Below are 15,706 nucleotides of genomic sequence, written 5' to 3' on the forward strand. Positions count from 1 at the left end.
GTCTACAAAACATTTGTGGGGCTTCACAGCAAAACAGCATTGTAGTATGTGAGACTATTTTTAAAAAGTAATAACGCAACAACAACAAAAAAATAATAATAAAATGGTCCCATATGGCTTGGCTGGTGTAATCCAAGTCTCCAGAGGCCCTGAGATTTCAAACTGATTGCAAAAAGATGTTATTACCATCCTCTACGCATGGCTGAGCCTGCGCATCCACTTCAGACTAGCACTTTTAGCATAGCAGCTAAAGTGCAGATTGCAGCTTTGAAAAAAAGGGTGTAAATAAGGTCTTTTCAAATCAATTGGTGATCTCGGGGCTTCCAGAGACTTGGATTACGCCGGACGAGTCCCAGCCCACTCCAGTTGTGTAGGAGAATGTTGCAACGCTGTTTTGCTGTGAAGCTCCAGAAATTTTTTGTGGGTTCATAATGACAGAATTTTCATTTTTGGGTGAACTAATCCTTTAAAACACTCCCATTGAGAGCAGTGCATTGTTTAACAGGTATTTCTGCAGCACCATGATTGGCAGCTTCTCCTGTATGGATGCTCATAGCTACACGTGAACCATTCTTTTGCTGTGTTAGTGTTATGTGGTAAATACTAATACTAACAACACTATTGTTTATTAGCTAGACTCACAATACTATTTAATTTCAGTAGAATATAATCTTGCAATTTACCTTCATCATTGTGGAACTCATACAACCAGAGGTTCCTACTTTTTTTTAGCAGTTTTTCACTCTCATCCTGCTCTTTCAGTCAGTCTAACAGGGCATGGCAGGGGATGAGAGCTCTGCCACATTGGGAGAACTATATACAACCATGGAGAGTCAAGGAGATTGTGTCTGCTTTAATGGGGTGTTGCAGCGTGCAGACAGAGGCTCGTACCAACTAAGCCTGCACTGGCTGCTTTATTGGGCTAACATAAACTGACAGAACACCTGGTTGCAGATGCTTGTGTAAAGATGGATTACATGCACTAACACCTGGTGCACACTGTGTATTGAGGGTGTATGTATGTGTGTGTGTGTGTGTGTCTGTTTGTGCGCGGGATGAAGGGGAAATAAAAAAAAAAAAACAGCGGACAGCTCTTGGAGATGCTTCTGTTTCATTTCAAAACACCACCTGAGCCCTAATCCCTCTGTGCAGGGTGCTAATTCACCATGGGATGCTCAAATACTCGAGGTGAGGTACAGGTCACTATCCATCAAGGAGGACTACTTTGAATTTTATCAGAGTAGAAAATATTGGAACCGTATCATTCACCTTCACAAAATATATTTTACATGGCAAATGTTGCAAATGAGTCTCAAGACCACAAAGTTTTCATCCAGTCATGCATCATTTCATAAAAAACAGACAAGGTGATTTTTTTGAAGATAGTCTATATCTTTATTTACTATGACAACCACACCTAATACCTAAGTCCACTCAATGACTAAAGATTTGTACAATTTGAACAATTTACTCAAGAAGAACAACTGAGCAAAACAAAAATAAACTCTTTCACTCTTTCAACTTAAATTAACATCGGAAATCATTCCTTCTTGGCAAGATAAATTTCTGTCTTTCGTTCTTTGAAACCTGAACATTAGTGTTGCAACAAACGACACTTGAGTGTAAGGGGATGGGTGATTAAGGAAGAGGGTGGTGTGTGTTTGTGTGTGTTGTTATGCATCATATCTTAGGAAATGCCGATCTGGATTGCGGGGGCTGAAACAGATTTCTGATATGCAATGAGCCACACCTGCAGCAGAAATAAATGTAATACATCTTCCTTCTACACTGACAAACTGTCACGTGCTTGATATATTTGTTCAAACACTTGGAATGTACCTCGTTACCTTCATCTTACAGTGAAGAGACTCACCATTTTCTGAACTGCTTCTCTGCAACGCTTTGTCCAACTTGTAATAAAAGTACACTACTCCCTTGTGATGTTCACGCTAATGTTGCTGCAAAAACAAAGCACCCTGCAGCTGCTTCACAATACATTGCTTTCTTTAGATTTCCTTACATTTTTGGCTGCATTTTTGATTCCAGTTGACTCTGGTGTGCAGCAGATAAAATGTAAATCCATGCAAGTCAAAAAAAGAAAATCTTAAAATCTAAGCAATGAGGCACTGCTGGGAGACTTTTACTACGAAGCAAGCGGGAGTTTGCATTAAAATGTGGTGCCCAGGATAGACATGATTACAGCTCCAACAAGGCAGGCAAAACTGGTGAGCAGATCAGAGATCAGTGAGACTCTTCTCGGTCATATAAAATATAAGACACAGGAGGAAACTGGGGCAAAAGCCAAATAGGTTTTGATATGGTCCAAAAGCTATATCAACTTCTGCTATAACTGTAGCTAGCTATCTTGCCGTGCATGCAGTAGTTACTTGGGTAAAGACAGCCATCATTACAGTGAAATGGGCATGTTTTGCATCTAACTGGTTCTCCTTATTGGACATCTAAAGTATTGAAAAGGTCCAATTTCCTGTCCGGGGTGAATCATACTACTTCTCTAATAATTGGTTAATGCTGTTATGTATTTGCTTCTCTGGTCCATGCAATTTGGCAACAGTTTGAACAAAAGTGATACACACATGAAACCTCTGCAAATTAAAGGCTTCTCTGCATTTCTTTTTGGTTTGTGTCGATAATAAGACAGGTGTCCACCTCACGATTGGTCGATTGGTTCTTTTGGTCAGCGAAGATCATAGGTAGAAGGCTGGAGCTTGGGCTCATCACTGTGAGGTGATTGGTTGGCCTGATTGATAGGTTGCTGTGATTGGCTGGTTGCTTTGATGCGTAGTATTTGTCAGCAAATGGCTGCGGTGAGAGTCCCACCCCCCCCCCACAGACTCAGATCTGAGATCGAGTTTGTCCATTTATGTTTAATCGAAGAGTGATAGCCATTTTAGAAGACCCTCCTTGCACTTATACCACCTTAAGACGATACAACTGTCAAAACACTCCTCTTAAGGAGAGGACCCAAAGTGCAGAACTAATAGTGCAGCACCGATGCAGCAGGGGTGTATAGAGTGGGACTTCTACAATGGCTGTGTTGGCATTGGGTGTCTGTTACTGATAAATTCCTCTGATTGATTAGGAGATCTGTGCCTGAGTGGGGAAACGTCTTCATCCTATGTGTTCCATTGGGGAAGGCCGGCTGGTGGAGATTGCGTAGCCTCTGTAGCCTGCTGCCTGGCTCACTTGCGGGGCTGGTGGATGTGCTGGTTGATGTGCTGACCAGGGGGCAGCTTCGGGACACAAGGCTGGGGCTTCTGGTGGGCCACCTGGGCAGCTGCAGGAGTGAAGTCCTTATCACCCTGAACAGAACACAGTCAGTGAATAGTGTTTTCAAGAGAAGAAGAACGAACTGCAAGCACTGTTTGGCACAAAAACCTAAGATACTCAAGCATACAGCATAAGCTGCTAAATGAGTTCATGCTTTGTCTGCCTGATTAAAAAGATGAAGGTTGATACCAAAATGACTTGTGATTATTAAACTTGAAAACTTGACCATTTTCACACAACTGACATTTTCCTCAGATGTCATGCTCAGGGTCAAATGTCGCACTGCTGTGTTTCAGATTGCAATTCATACAAACAAAGGGGATACGACAAATCACTATCATTTCACCACTTCATGATTGATCAGCAACTGAAAAGACAATGGATACTGGAAAATCCGAAAGGGACATCGGGACATATTTCAAGTTAAAACAACACATTTGATAATCGGTAAGATAACGTTAGAGCGAACGTTGGAATTCCACTATTTCACAGCGAATATTACCGTTAAGTCGTGGTACAGAGTATGATAGAAAAGGCGTAAAATTAATTCTGAAATATCAACACACATCTTGGACACATTTATTTAAGCCTTGAAGCATAATGCACTGCAGGTAATCAAGCTCTTTATGTAGCGTAATGTATTGAAACTAAGCATGCATGTCTTTCCAGCCTCTGCTAGAGTGTTTGGAGCCAGAACATTTTGGAGGTTGGGTGAAGAGACAGCGAGAAAGGTAATGTTACATTGCAGGCTTGCCTGATGTTCCATCCAGTTTGTTTTACTTCATGGCTTAAATAAACGATCCAACATGTGAGATGATACACAGTAATGTAAGCTAGGAATTAGTTGAATGCCAATATTAGCTCCAACAATAACATTAGCTAATAGTTTATCAAATATGTTGTTTAACCTTGAAATACAGCACTATGTCTAATTAGCTACTGATTAATCAGGAAGAAATGATAAGGATTTCTCAGATGCCCTTTTGTTTATTCCACTTGAAATCTTGAACACAGCATTATGTAATTATAACCTCTTGAAAACAGCATTTGAGCTTCCCGCCCTGAATGTGACGTCAGAGGAAGATGGCTACATGTGAATATGGTTTAATGAGTGGTCAAAAGGGAAAGGAACAGCTGTTCGGTTCGTTATTCTTAATTGTCAATATGAAATCCTTAAATGTCGTACAAGACCATGGCATTTTTAGAGTTTTAAAGTATTTTACAATAACAGCTTGTGCTACTGCAGGTCTAACTGCACACTTTCCCAAAATAAAGTTAGCAGTGGACTTAAACTCCCACATATCAGATAAACTGATGTGATTGGCCCGACACAGGCCAAGTCAGATGGAGCTCTGAATAGAAGGGGGAAGACACATATGCCACAGCAAATGAAACATGAGCTCACAGATCCGTCTGGTTTCCAGACTAAACCTCATTGTTAATTTTACATTATTTTATCTTAAACTTGTCAGCTGGGAAAATCACGACTGAAGCTAAATATTCAGATGACACTGCCCATCTGCTCTGCTGCATCTTATCTGTTGCAAACCTACTGTAACAACATGCAGCACAGCAAATATCCATCCAACTGAAGATGGCTATTAAACAGTAGCATACTGAGGTGGTTGTTACCAGTAAGAGGCTTGTCATCAAAGTTAGAATAGGTAGTAGAATTCACAATAATTAGGGGAAAGATCAGTGCAGAGGACATTAAGTGAACAGTAAACACAACAGGAATGTGTACAGTGCTTTGTAGTTTGTGTTTATGGCTGCGTAGGCTATGTTCATTTTATGCCCCATTTTTAAATCCTCTCCCTCCGATAATCACAATAACAATGAGGAAATCCGCAAAGTGCACCAAGGGTAAAGTATGGAGCACTCATCTGTCCCCGCTCATCTGCTCTGCAACCTCAATCTCTTATTCCAAGAAAAATGCCCATAAACAGCGTCGCTTCTAAATCGGATCATAGCAGGAATTTGATCATTCAGACGAAAGCGGGATTTTAATCAAAGACTTGCTACGATGACGACTCCATTCCTTCCTCCTTCCTTTGTATCTTTACCTGCCAGCATTCGCTCGTCCTCTATGTCTGTTTGTTTCCTTTCTCATGCCTGTTCCCGACTCCCCCGTTTCTCACTGCTTTGAGTCAGACACCTTAATTTACCTGTTTTCTCACCACACTCTTCTCTCTCTTTGCCTTCTTCACCCCGATCTCATTTACGAGACACGTTAGTCTAAGTGGATGGATGAAATTTATAGCTATAGAACTGCACGCTCGCATATCTCCGGGTGTGAAAAGGAGCTTTTACATACAGCCCGGTGGGGAGTGGGTGGTGAGCTTGGTTAAAGCTGGCAAACCAGCTGCTTAAAGACAGCATTTATGAAAAGCGCACATTAAAACACATATTACATTGCCTCATGCGTGTCTAAGTGGATTAATATTGAAGGTTTTAATTCTTCCAGTTAAAATATTTAGCTGGGTCACTAATGCTGTCTCATATGTCCACATGTTGCCATATGTTACTACTCGTCATTAATATAATAACCAAACACATGGTTCTCTCATATTCTGATTTCTCAGGATAACGTTATATAACAGATTTAATCAACACTCACTCACTCTCTCTTACACACACACACACACACACACACACACACTCTGTATGAACCTCTTGCTGAACTTTACTCGCCCACCCCATCCTCGCTTGACCCTAATCCTCTCTTTGTATGTGTGTGCTGGTTTTGAACCGTCCTGTATTTGAGCTAGTTCTCCTGCATGTGTATGTGTGAAGGTGGGCACAAAACATCTACAGTGTGTATGTGTGTGTGTGTGTGTGTGTATGTGCGTTTCTTTCATTTAAAGCCAATTCCGCAGCCAACTGCATGCGATGTGGATGGATCTGACCTCCAATTGCCCTCCTTCTGATGCTCAAAGCTTCTCTCAACTCTATCTCTGTCCCACTGAAAGCGCAGGTATGGGAGGGAATGCAACAAATTAGCTGTATTACTGCACCACGCTGTGAATACAAGTCGTGCTGATTGGCAAAGGCACGTCTCCCGCCTCCTTTCTAACCATTTTAGTATACAAGAGAATTTAGAGAAGTAATGTGGTATGTGCTACTTATTGTTTCCAAATCACACTTTTCTTTTAATATTTTAAAGAGGGTTTGAATGAAGACGTGTCAAAATGGAAGCAATCTTGAAGAATGTAACTAACTAACTTTAGCCAGCCCTCACCTGGGAATGCCATTCTGTCACTCAATGAGAAAGGAAAGGTAGAAAATACAAAATGTCCTTGTTTTGTTACATTTAAAAAAAAAAATCCCAGCATGCCACGAACTCCACACACAGACGCTGAAGTGCTTCACTTAGCCTCTAAAAGGCTTTCCTGAACATTTGTGCAGTGCTAGCCTCCGGGTTTGATGGCAGTGATAGGGGGCGAATGGGAAGGCTAGAGGAGGATCGGGGGATAAATGGGATGCCTGCCACCTTGCTGATATCACCGCAATCTTCCGCAAACAATCTACCTGGTCTGACAGGCAGAGAACGGAGCCATCCAGGGATTCAAGGACACTTTTTCACACACACAGGTACACCTGCGCACACACACACACACACACGCACACACACACATGCTCTCACATCTAATCCAAGACATACAGTCAAAAAGAATTAAACAAACATGGCTATTCACAGACTTTGACCTGTGTTTCAAAGAGGCAGGTCAAGGCTGTCAAAGCCTGAACAAACAAACACAAAGCAGTACCTACATCATATAACTCAACATTGACATTTGGCCAAATCCTTTTGTGAAACTCAAAATGTTACGCTTTTTGTAAAGACTGTGCCAGACAGGCGTTTGTTCCACTCTATGATCATCTTATATGCTGCATTATATGGCGGCACTGTATCAAACTGCATTATAGAGCATCTTTAAGTGTTACCATGTTTAACCTAACAGGAATATGCAAAATACATAACAGTGAAATACACAAAAAAGGGTTTTGACGGGCCAAATTTGGCCTGTGGGCCCCACTTTTGGCAGCCCTGGTTTAAACCAATCACTGATGTTTTCCCCGGTCAAGTTACCGCCACGTATAATATTTATTTACAGATTTAAAATGGTTATTGTACAATCAGAACTCGCAGCATTATCTTAAGTTCTACATATCTGACCACTGCTCATAATCCTTCTTTACCTTATCATATTTTTTCTCTGTTTTGCACTCCACTCCATTTTCTTCTCCTCCCCCTGCCCTGCCTTATTTTCCCTTTTCTCTCTTGTTCTATCTCAGCGCTAAGCCTCCACGTCTCCCTGTAGAGCTCATGTCCCAGATATAAACCGCCTTATAATGCGTATTTCAACACTGCTGGTGGTCTGTGTGTGTGTGTGTGTGTGTGTGTGTGTGTGTGTGTCTTACCTTTGTAACCACTCCAGACACAATCATGGGGGCCTTTGGTGGGCTAAAAAAAGAGAAAGAGAGAAGAGAAAATTGAAAATTATTTGCAGAACAATATACAATTTAGGCTGCAGAGTACGCGTCCAGTGCTTTATTCTGTGGTGATTGTGTGTGTAATTTAATCATATTGTGTGCGGGTTAAGGGTGCAGCTTACTGTGTATGCAGTTATGGCAACATTTACAAAAGTTCACCGATCAGGCTGCTCCAAACCTCCCAAAGTGACACGGTGCCAAAATTTGAACATCCCAAGTTGTCGAAACACATAACACCCACAGTCTTACTCTCTCTGCAACACACACACACACACACACACACACACACACACACACACACACACACACACACACACACACACACACACACACACACACACACACACACACACACACACACACACACACACACACACACACACACACACACACACACACACAAGCACACGCACCGGATGGACCTGCCAGCAGCTTAAATAGCTCCCATTCATCCTGGCCAAACACTGGGGCTCACAGCTTCTGGACGGAAAGCATGAGAAGAGAGAGGGAGGGTGGTAATAGAGGAGAGGGAAAGAGAGCTAAAGAGGAGCATGATGATAAAAGGGAAGGATTTGGGAAGAAGGAGAAAAGGAGAGGAAGGAGAAGAGGAGGAAAGAAGGAGGACACAGGGGTAAATGCAGGTCAGGGCAGACGGAGGAGGGGGGACAGGGGAGCGAAATACCAATATAATAATAGACCGTTAGAGGAGAGGAGAAGAGGATGGAGGAGAGAGGGAGGCCGGCGCTCACTCAGACATAGAGAAAGGGTCGGAATGGAGGCCGAGAAAAGGATGAGGAGGAGGAATGCGGAACCTGAGGTAAGTATCGACCTTGGCATGACAAACGAGCGCCATCTAATTTTACGGCGGCGTCACCCCCCCTCCGGCAAAGGAGTACAGTTGTGGTTGCCACCTTCAAAACTCCACTCAAAGGCATTAGCTACAGCAGCAAGCATGTCAAACTTAATGCGTACCTCATTAACAACCTAAATACGTCGAAATGAAAAGTTTCTCACACAGACTGCGAACTGCAAACTCAGCAGTCAGAATCTGAGCACCCAGGAAAACATCTGAAACATCTGCTACCTTCTTTTCAATATTTCACGATCCATGCACAACTTTTTTAATCACAATCAATTAACAGTTACGGACTCAACACATCTGGCTAACCTCCATCTCTGCAATCAACATTTTGGCACGGAATAACCCCGTGCCACTTATCTAAATGGGAATATTTACACCTTGCTATTAAATTCATGTTCGGATATGTTGAATTTCACTGATTATACCTCAGTAGCCACTTGTCAGAATGTGGGGTTGAGAGGCTCTTTATTAGCAAGTCAATTAACTAAAATATGGCATATTAGCGAGGAAAGTGTTCCTGATTCAAATGAATGCTCTGCTAGCTGTTTAGCTAGATTTCCGCTGGCTTGAAAGTAAAGCTTTCAAACATTTAAGGTTTTCTGAGGGAGAAATGGAGAATATGTGTGCATACGGCAAGAGCCAGATGAAGAAAACTAAGAAAAAGTCATCTGTGGAAAAATGCCAACAGGGGGATTCATTACGTATGCTTGTGTGGAAGAACCTGTTGGCTAAACTTTAATCTTAAACACATCTGGCAAAGCGCCATGCTGCATATAGCAGAAGTATCTGCTTTCATTACACACAACAGTTAACTGAAAAATGGCATGCTGGCAATATTATACAGCAGATTTTCTCATTTATTCTCCCTTCTCGCTGGAAGCTAGCTCGTTAGCGCTCTGAAATACAAACAGAGAAACTTTTTTTTTTTTTTAGAAGAAATCCTTCACAGGTGAAATCTCTCTACAACTTCTTTACACGCTCTAAACTAATTAATACTCATCTTTTACACCATGTTGCAGAGACATGCAGCATGAAAAGTGGCTGCGTCAGTTTCAATTTCAGCTGAAGCTACAGCGAGGTGTGACACAGTGGGGTTGAGGTGAAAAGGCACGCTCAGTTGGATATGTATTCACATACTGAGACAGCGTGGGCTGGTATTCACTTCACGCTGGTTTGTCACATGTCTCTATTCCACCGAATGTCTGTCTCCATTGTGCAAACTGCAGATAAATCCTGAAATACTGCAAACATACAAACACTGCGAGGGAGAGGAGAGGTATGAAACAAAGGCACCGACAGAGGAAAAGCCAAGCATGTTAGCATCATACTGCGCCTGTTGTTGTGGCCAGAGAGACAGACGGCAGACAGATAGGACACGACTACACAGACAGACAGGAGCGCCTGTCAGAGAGACAGACAGCTAACAAGCATCTGACTCTTTCAAACGTGTAAAAAGCTTGTTTAAAGTCAGAAAGAGACGAGAAGCTTTTCACCTGACTGGCAGGTAAATACACAGATACTGTGTTGACACATTTTGCAGACAGACACAAATGACAGGTTTTAGTCACACTTGATAAGTAGATGACAGACACTCCCTAAATACTTTTTAATCACGCACTAATTCACAAAAGCTTGAGCTGTAAGATTAGACTACAGACACCTCTCTCCTATCTGTGTGGCAGAGTGGAGTGAGTTGCCCAGAGACAGCGAGAGAGAAACCAAAAGTCATAAAGATCTCTGCTGTGGTTTGGTGTGATTGGGAGGAGGCTGGCTGCGTTTGCGGACAGGGGGAGCCTGCAGGGGGCAGTAGAGAGCCGTGAGGAATCCTGGGGAGGAGTCGCTTTGTGCCAGGAGAGGAGAAGAGTTGGAGGGAAGGAGAAGGGGATCGAGGGAGGAAAAAAAAGACAGATGAGGGATACAGAATGCAAATTTGAACTAATAACTCATAAAGGGAAATGTGCGTTAATGTGCTCGCATGGTGTTTTCTTCTCTGTCTTTAGCTCTACGGCCACACCTCACCACCACCGCCGCCGCCAATACTACCCCACCCATCTCTCTGTGCTTCAGCAGAGCAGGAAGTTTGTTGCCGTGGGCGAAGTGCTGGTTGCTATAGGAACTGATGCCTGTTGCCTGTCTCTCCGCCTCCTCCCCCTCTTTCCTCCCTCCTCTCTCTCTAAACTTTTCTCCCTGAGCTGTCAGCTTACTGCACATTTCACAGCAGTTCCTACGTACTGTGTGTATGTGAGCAGTGATTAAGTCAAGCATACACCCAGCAGCAGCACCAGGCTCCGACTGGAACACATCCACCTCTCACCCAAAATATGTAGGAGAGGTGACAGCGCAACTGACACGAGGCCTGTGATCGCCACGCATGTAGTTTTGACACGTTTAGCTGACATGTGAGCAGCTCACAAACCATATATTCACTTTGTTAAGGAGCAACATGTAAAGCGACGAAACAACCATATGTTTATCTGTTTACCTCCTTTGCTACATCTTCCTGTCTCCTGCTCCTGACTCTCACTGGACATCACATTTTTGCACAGAAGAAGAAACACCAGATTTATTCCTGATGCATTTGAAAAACACATTCACCTGACAGTTAGCGGGCAGGGAGCCTCTTCTGGGTCACCGCTTTTCTCTGACTTATTCCTCCCTTTCTCTCTTACGTCTCACCCCCAACCACCCGTCTCCTTCTCTCTCCTCGTTCGCATTTTCATATCGCCATGGCATCCCTCGCTTTCTATACCATGATAATCCACCCCTCGCCTCCTCGCCATAATCCAGGCCACCTCTCCTCTCCCTTCCCTCTCCTTGCCCCATCTGTCCATCTCGGCTAGATTGGGTACGGCAGGTGTTCCCCTGACTACAACGCTTCACTGGCTGCTACTAATGCGAAATTTACCCAGTAGCCACCTGCTAGACGTCCATCAGCGTGACACAGAGAGGGACAGACAGAGAGTGTGTGAGTGAGAGAGTTTCACTGACTGTATACTGATGGAGTGCAGGTACTAAGCCTCTCTTTTTCTAAGAGCTGACAGGTAATTTTTTGGTTTAAGATAAACATTGCACAGGAGGATGGTAAACCTGTGTTTACACGGCCAAACCAAGAGGAGTTTATCAAGCTAAAGGATGATTCTAAATGGTCTCATTCGGTGATTTAAATGCGCTATTTATCTTATTTATTTTCACAGCCCAGGTAATGATTCGTCTTTTTTGACTAAGCGACATAAATACTAAAGCAACTATTAAACCCTGTATGGCCCTGCTGAGCAAAAGTTTTCAGGTTATGGGAAAGAATCAGAGATATTTCAACCAACAAGATCCTATTTTAGACACTTAGTTGACTCCCTACCCGGGCAACTTATTATAACACATTCATCACATCTGTGAGACCGCAATGCAAGTAAGGAGATGACACAATCATAAAAACAGCAAGGAGTCATTTCTTGACGTTGAATCAGCGTTCAACCTGAACACTGATTTGTAGAGCTTCTGCTTTTTGGAATATCTTGCAACGGTGATGAGAAGTTTGTTTTATTATCGGACAAATAATCAAGCATTCGTCTAATTTAGAGCAGAAACGATTGGTTGATTAAATGATTACCCGATAGAAGGACAGACATCTGTATTTATTTCTATAATCCATTTCAAATTAACAATTTCGAGCATATTTTCTGACGGTTACATAGACCAAATGATTGACTGAAAATAACGCAAGATTCATTTGTACTGTAAACAATCATTAGTTGCAGCCCCAACGGGATTCTCAAAGACCTACAGTATGACTCCATATCCTCTAAAGAAACACAACAAAATGAGGAAGTGCATATTCAACGGTCACACCCTGACCAGTGTCTGCTCCAACTGCAATGTACGACGGCCTCTCTCTTTCTCAGGCAGCCCTTTACCCTTGAGAAGTAGGAGCCAAACGCACATGTTGTTTTTGTACCACTGCTGCCTTTCTGACCTCACCTCTTACGTTAATGCTCTGCCTATTACAGCCACTCATCTGGGCACAAATGCGAGGGGAGCAAAGGAAAATTACTTAATGCCACCGCCACAAGGCTTGATACTATTCCTGCTCTAAATTACAGGAAAGTACTCAAAGAACAAGATGGATGAAGAACATGCAATATATAATTTGGTGTGTGTGATTGCGTGCATAAAGTACATACGCACAAAATTTCTTGACAGTTGGCAATGTTCTTGAACCCTGCTCACTGCTGTGCACTGCTTGTCAGTTCTCATTTACCACCTCTCATTAACACACACACACACACGAACTGATATGCGGTGTGAATAGGCCACCTGTACCGATATACACATAGCTGACGAGCCAGCTCTCATGAATATTGAGTAGACATATGTGGGTGTGCGAGCAGACACACACGCAACACAATTGCCCTGAAAATAAGTACCAGCTCCCACCACCTCCATCACAGAACGCAGTGACCTCAGTACAAACAATGCAGTCAAGCAGTAAAAGCCAAAACATGCTAATATGGGAACAGAACAATTACTGACTCTCGGAAACAGAGCCAGAATGATGTTAAACATGCAAAACCGAGGCTGCTTATAGGAAACAATAGCGACTGCTGAATGGGCTGTTTAAGTTAATGCTGTAATTACGCAGTAATTATGTTGTTTACTGAATTAGCTGCCGAGAGTGCACAAGAAGTCTGCTGCAAAACTGCCTACAGTATGGCCTCATAGAAAAGTGAAAACAGTTAAACTGCTAAGTTGACTATTTCCGGGGTGTGAGTTTGTGTGTGTGTGTGTGTGGGTGTGGGTGTGATTACTGCTCACAAATCACCACAGAGTCGTACGCTGAACAGACATTGACATTGTCTCTCATACATTGTCTCTCAATTTCACTGTAGACAGTACTGAAGCAGCTTACCACTGCAGTCAAATGTAAGTAGCTGCTGCTGTGTGTATGGATGGACCATGAGAGAGGGCCCCTGGGTTCAGACATGACACGGTCCCCCCACCTCTCCTGCATGACAACAAGATACTCAAAGGGACACAAAAGTACTATAAATGGCGTGGCCATGTTGGGGCTGTCCATTGCTGCTTTTTTGTGTCTTTTTGTGATCGTTTTGCCTCTTTTTGTGATATTTTGTGTCTCCTTGTAGCTGTTTTGTGACCTTGTGGTCATTTACATCTCTTTTAAGATGCTTTTAGTCACTGTAGTCATTTCCTGTCTAGTTGTAGCTGTTTTGGGTCTCTGTGGTCATTTACATCCCTCTGAAGTTGTTTTGTCTCTCTTTGAAGCCATGTTGTGTCCCTTTGCGTCTCCTTTTAGTAATTTTACTGACTTTCCAACTGGCCCAGGGACCTCCTCAACCCTTGGGGTGTCCTTGCCCATGCCTGTAGGCCCATTAAGCAATCTTCATACGACTGTGTGTGGTTACCTGCTGCTGACGTACTCCTCTTCATCCTCATCTTTCTGCGGTGGCTCTGGAACGGGAGCAGCAGGCTGGTGCTTCTGCACTATCCTCATGCCTCCTGCCTTTACTGCAACACACACACACACACACACACACACACGTATGGAAACCTATTACCTGAAGAACTGAGACAATTTTAAAGAACTCACAAATGATCAATGTATAAACAGGTAATTATAACAGTGAGAAAACACAGATCAGAGACTCTGATCTAGAACTTGAGACACACTGTGTAGGTAAAAACTTTGTACTTTTACTGTTTGGACTTTATATCTAATTTGTGAATGAATGACCAAGGCTAAAGCGGCTGTTGGTGAGCAGCCCTCCTGCCCAAGTGTCCTTGAGCAAGACCCTGAGACGTTAGCAGGTGCAGGACTGCTGTTCATTTGCTGGCCTTGACCTCTGGCCTTCACTGCAGAGGGGCTGCTCGGGGGAATGAGAATGTCAGTGGGCTCCAGTGCTCATTCATCTCCATTACCATATCTCCATGCTTGTTTTCGACTGACACGCTGCAGCCTCCCACGAATCACAGGCTGGGAGCGAGGTGCATGTATTATCTGACTGTGCTATCAGCTGCTGAGGCCCAGTGCCCTGCCACACCGCTCATGTCCACGTACACCTTATCTGATCTCCAGCCTACATCCACACGACTGCAGCCTATGACCTCCACGTCAGCGCCCTCCAGCAGCAACAATAACCGCTACGTTATAACTCAAACCTTTACATGAGACGGCGATGGCCGCCATGGACTAGTTTCAATCATGTTGCCAGATCTTACGCCAATCAGGAAGTAGAGAAATTTGCGAAATCGAGGAATATGGCAGATTGCGCAGCACGCGATCCTGTACGACACGTTGTCAGTCGCTGGCATCTCCACGCGCAGTGATTACATAAGTATTAATCATCATCGTGTGATTTCTGCTCTGAGAAACCTACAGAAAACAAAGGCCTTCTGGTTTCTAGGAAGCTTTGAATTAAAAAAAAGACAACACAGCAGCCTCAAGGAGCCTTACCTGCAGGGAGATGTCCTCCTTTGGTTTCGACTTTCTCCTTCGGCGGCGATGACATGTCTGCTCTGAGCTGGAGTCTGCGGCGAGAAGGAACCAGAGCGTCTAACAACCGGATTCCTGCTTTATTCTGCCCGAAATTGTGGACTACACTTCAGTCTGGATCGTCAACGTGGCTTTTTTCCTGAGCATTGTTTGGAAACGGTGCGTGATGACGTGCCGCGGGGGGGACGTTAGGCGTTGAAGGACGTGAGGAGCGCGATGACGTCGCCGTACAGTAAATGTGAATCATTACAGTGGAAACATTTTGAGATTTTTTTTGTTAATAAAGAAACAATCGCGCATATGAGATATTAGAAAGCACAATGCAACGTTATTCACAGTGTAGCCTACTTTAAAAAATAAATAAGAATTAGTTTGAAATCTCGTTGTTTTAATAAGGTTAATTTAATTATCATTTTACAAAAGCAGGGTTGCATTATCCTACATCACTGTTATTTTATAGTTGTATATCCATCTGCATTATCCCACACTGATCCCCTGCACTCTAAACCTTTCATTAGTACCACTTGAAATAGAGAAAACATCATGAATGCATGTGT

The 15,706-nt window shown here is 43.3% G+C and overlaps 1 protein-coding gene across 1 annotated transcript; it reads right to left on the reverse strand.

The window, feature by feature from the left end:
• Positions 1–1,368: 1,368 nt before the first annotated feature.
• On the reverse strand, positions 1,369–15,325 carry dap (death-associated protein). The gene is made up of 4 exons (XM_084340732.1): positions 15,111–15,325; positions 14,062–14,164; positions 7,711–7,753; positions 1,369–3,320 (listed from the first exon to the last, which is right to left on the reverse strand). Exons 1-4 carry the CDS (start codon positions 15,163–15,165, stop codon positions 3,201–3,203), a joined length of 321 nt encoding a protein of 106 aa, XP_084196858.1. The 5' UTR covers positions 15,166–15,325; the 3' UTR covers positions 1,369–3,200.
• Positions 15,326–15,706: the final 381 nt, after the last annotated feature.

This window comes from Pagrus pagrus (genome assembly GCF_965226575.1).
Source record: "Pagrus pagrus genome assembly, chromosome: 20".
In the NCBI taxonomy this organism is placed as follows: domain Eukaryota; kingdom Metazoa; phylum Chordata; class Actinopteri; order Spariformes; family Sparidae; genus Pagrus; species Pagrus pagrus.

Bases quoted from the DNA above. Each gene is read 5' to 3' on its own strand.
- dap (XM_084340732.1), bottom strand. From the start codon at position 15,165: ATGTCATCGCCGCCGAAGGAGAAAGTCGAAACCAAAGGAGGACATCTC. The intron at 7,754-14,061 runs GTAACCACACAC...CTCTTTTTTTAG, and splicing joins GAGGAGTACGTCAGCAGCAG to CCCACCAAAGGCCCCCATGA. The intron at 3,321-7,710 runs GTAAGACACACA...TGTTCTGTTCAG, and splicing joins TGTCTGGAGTGGTTACAAAG to GGTGATAAGGACTTCACTCC.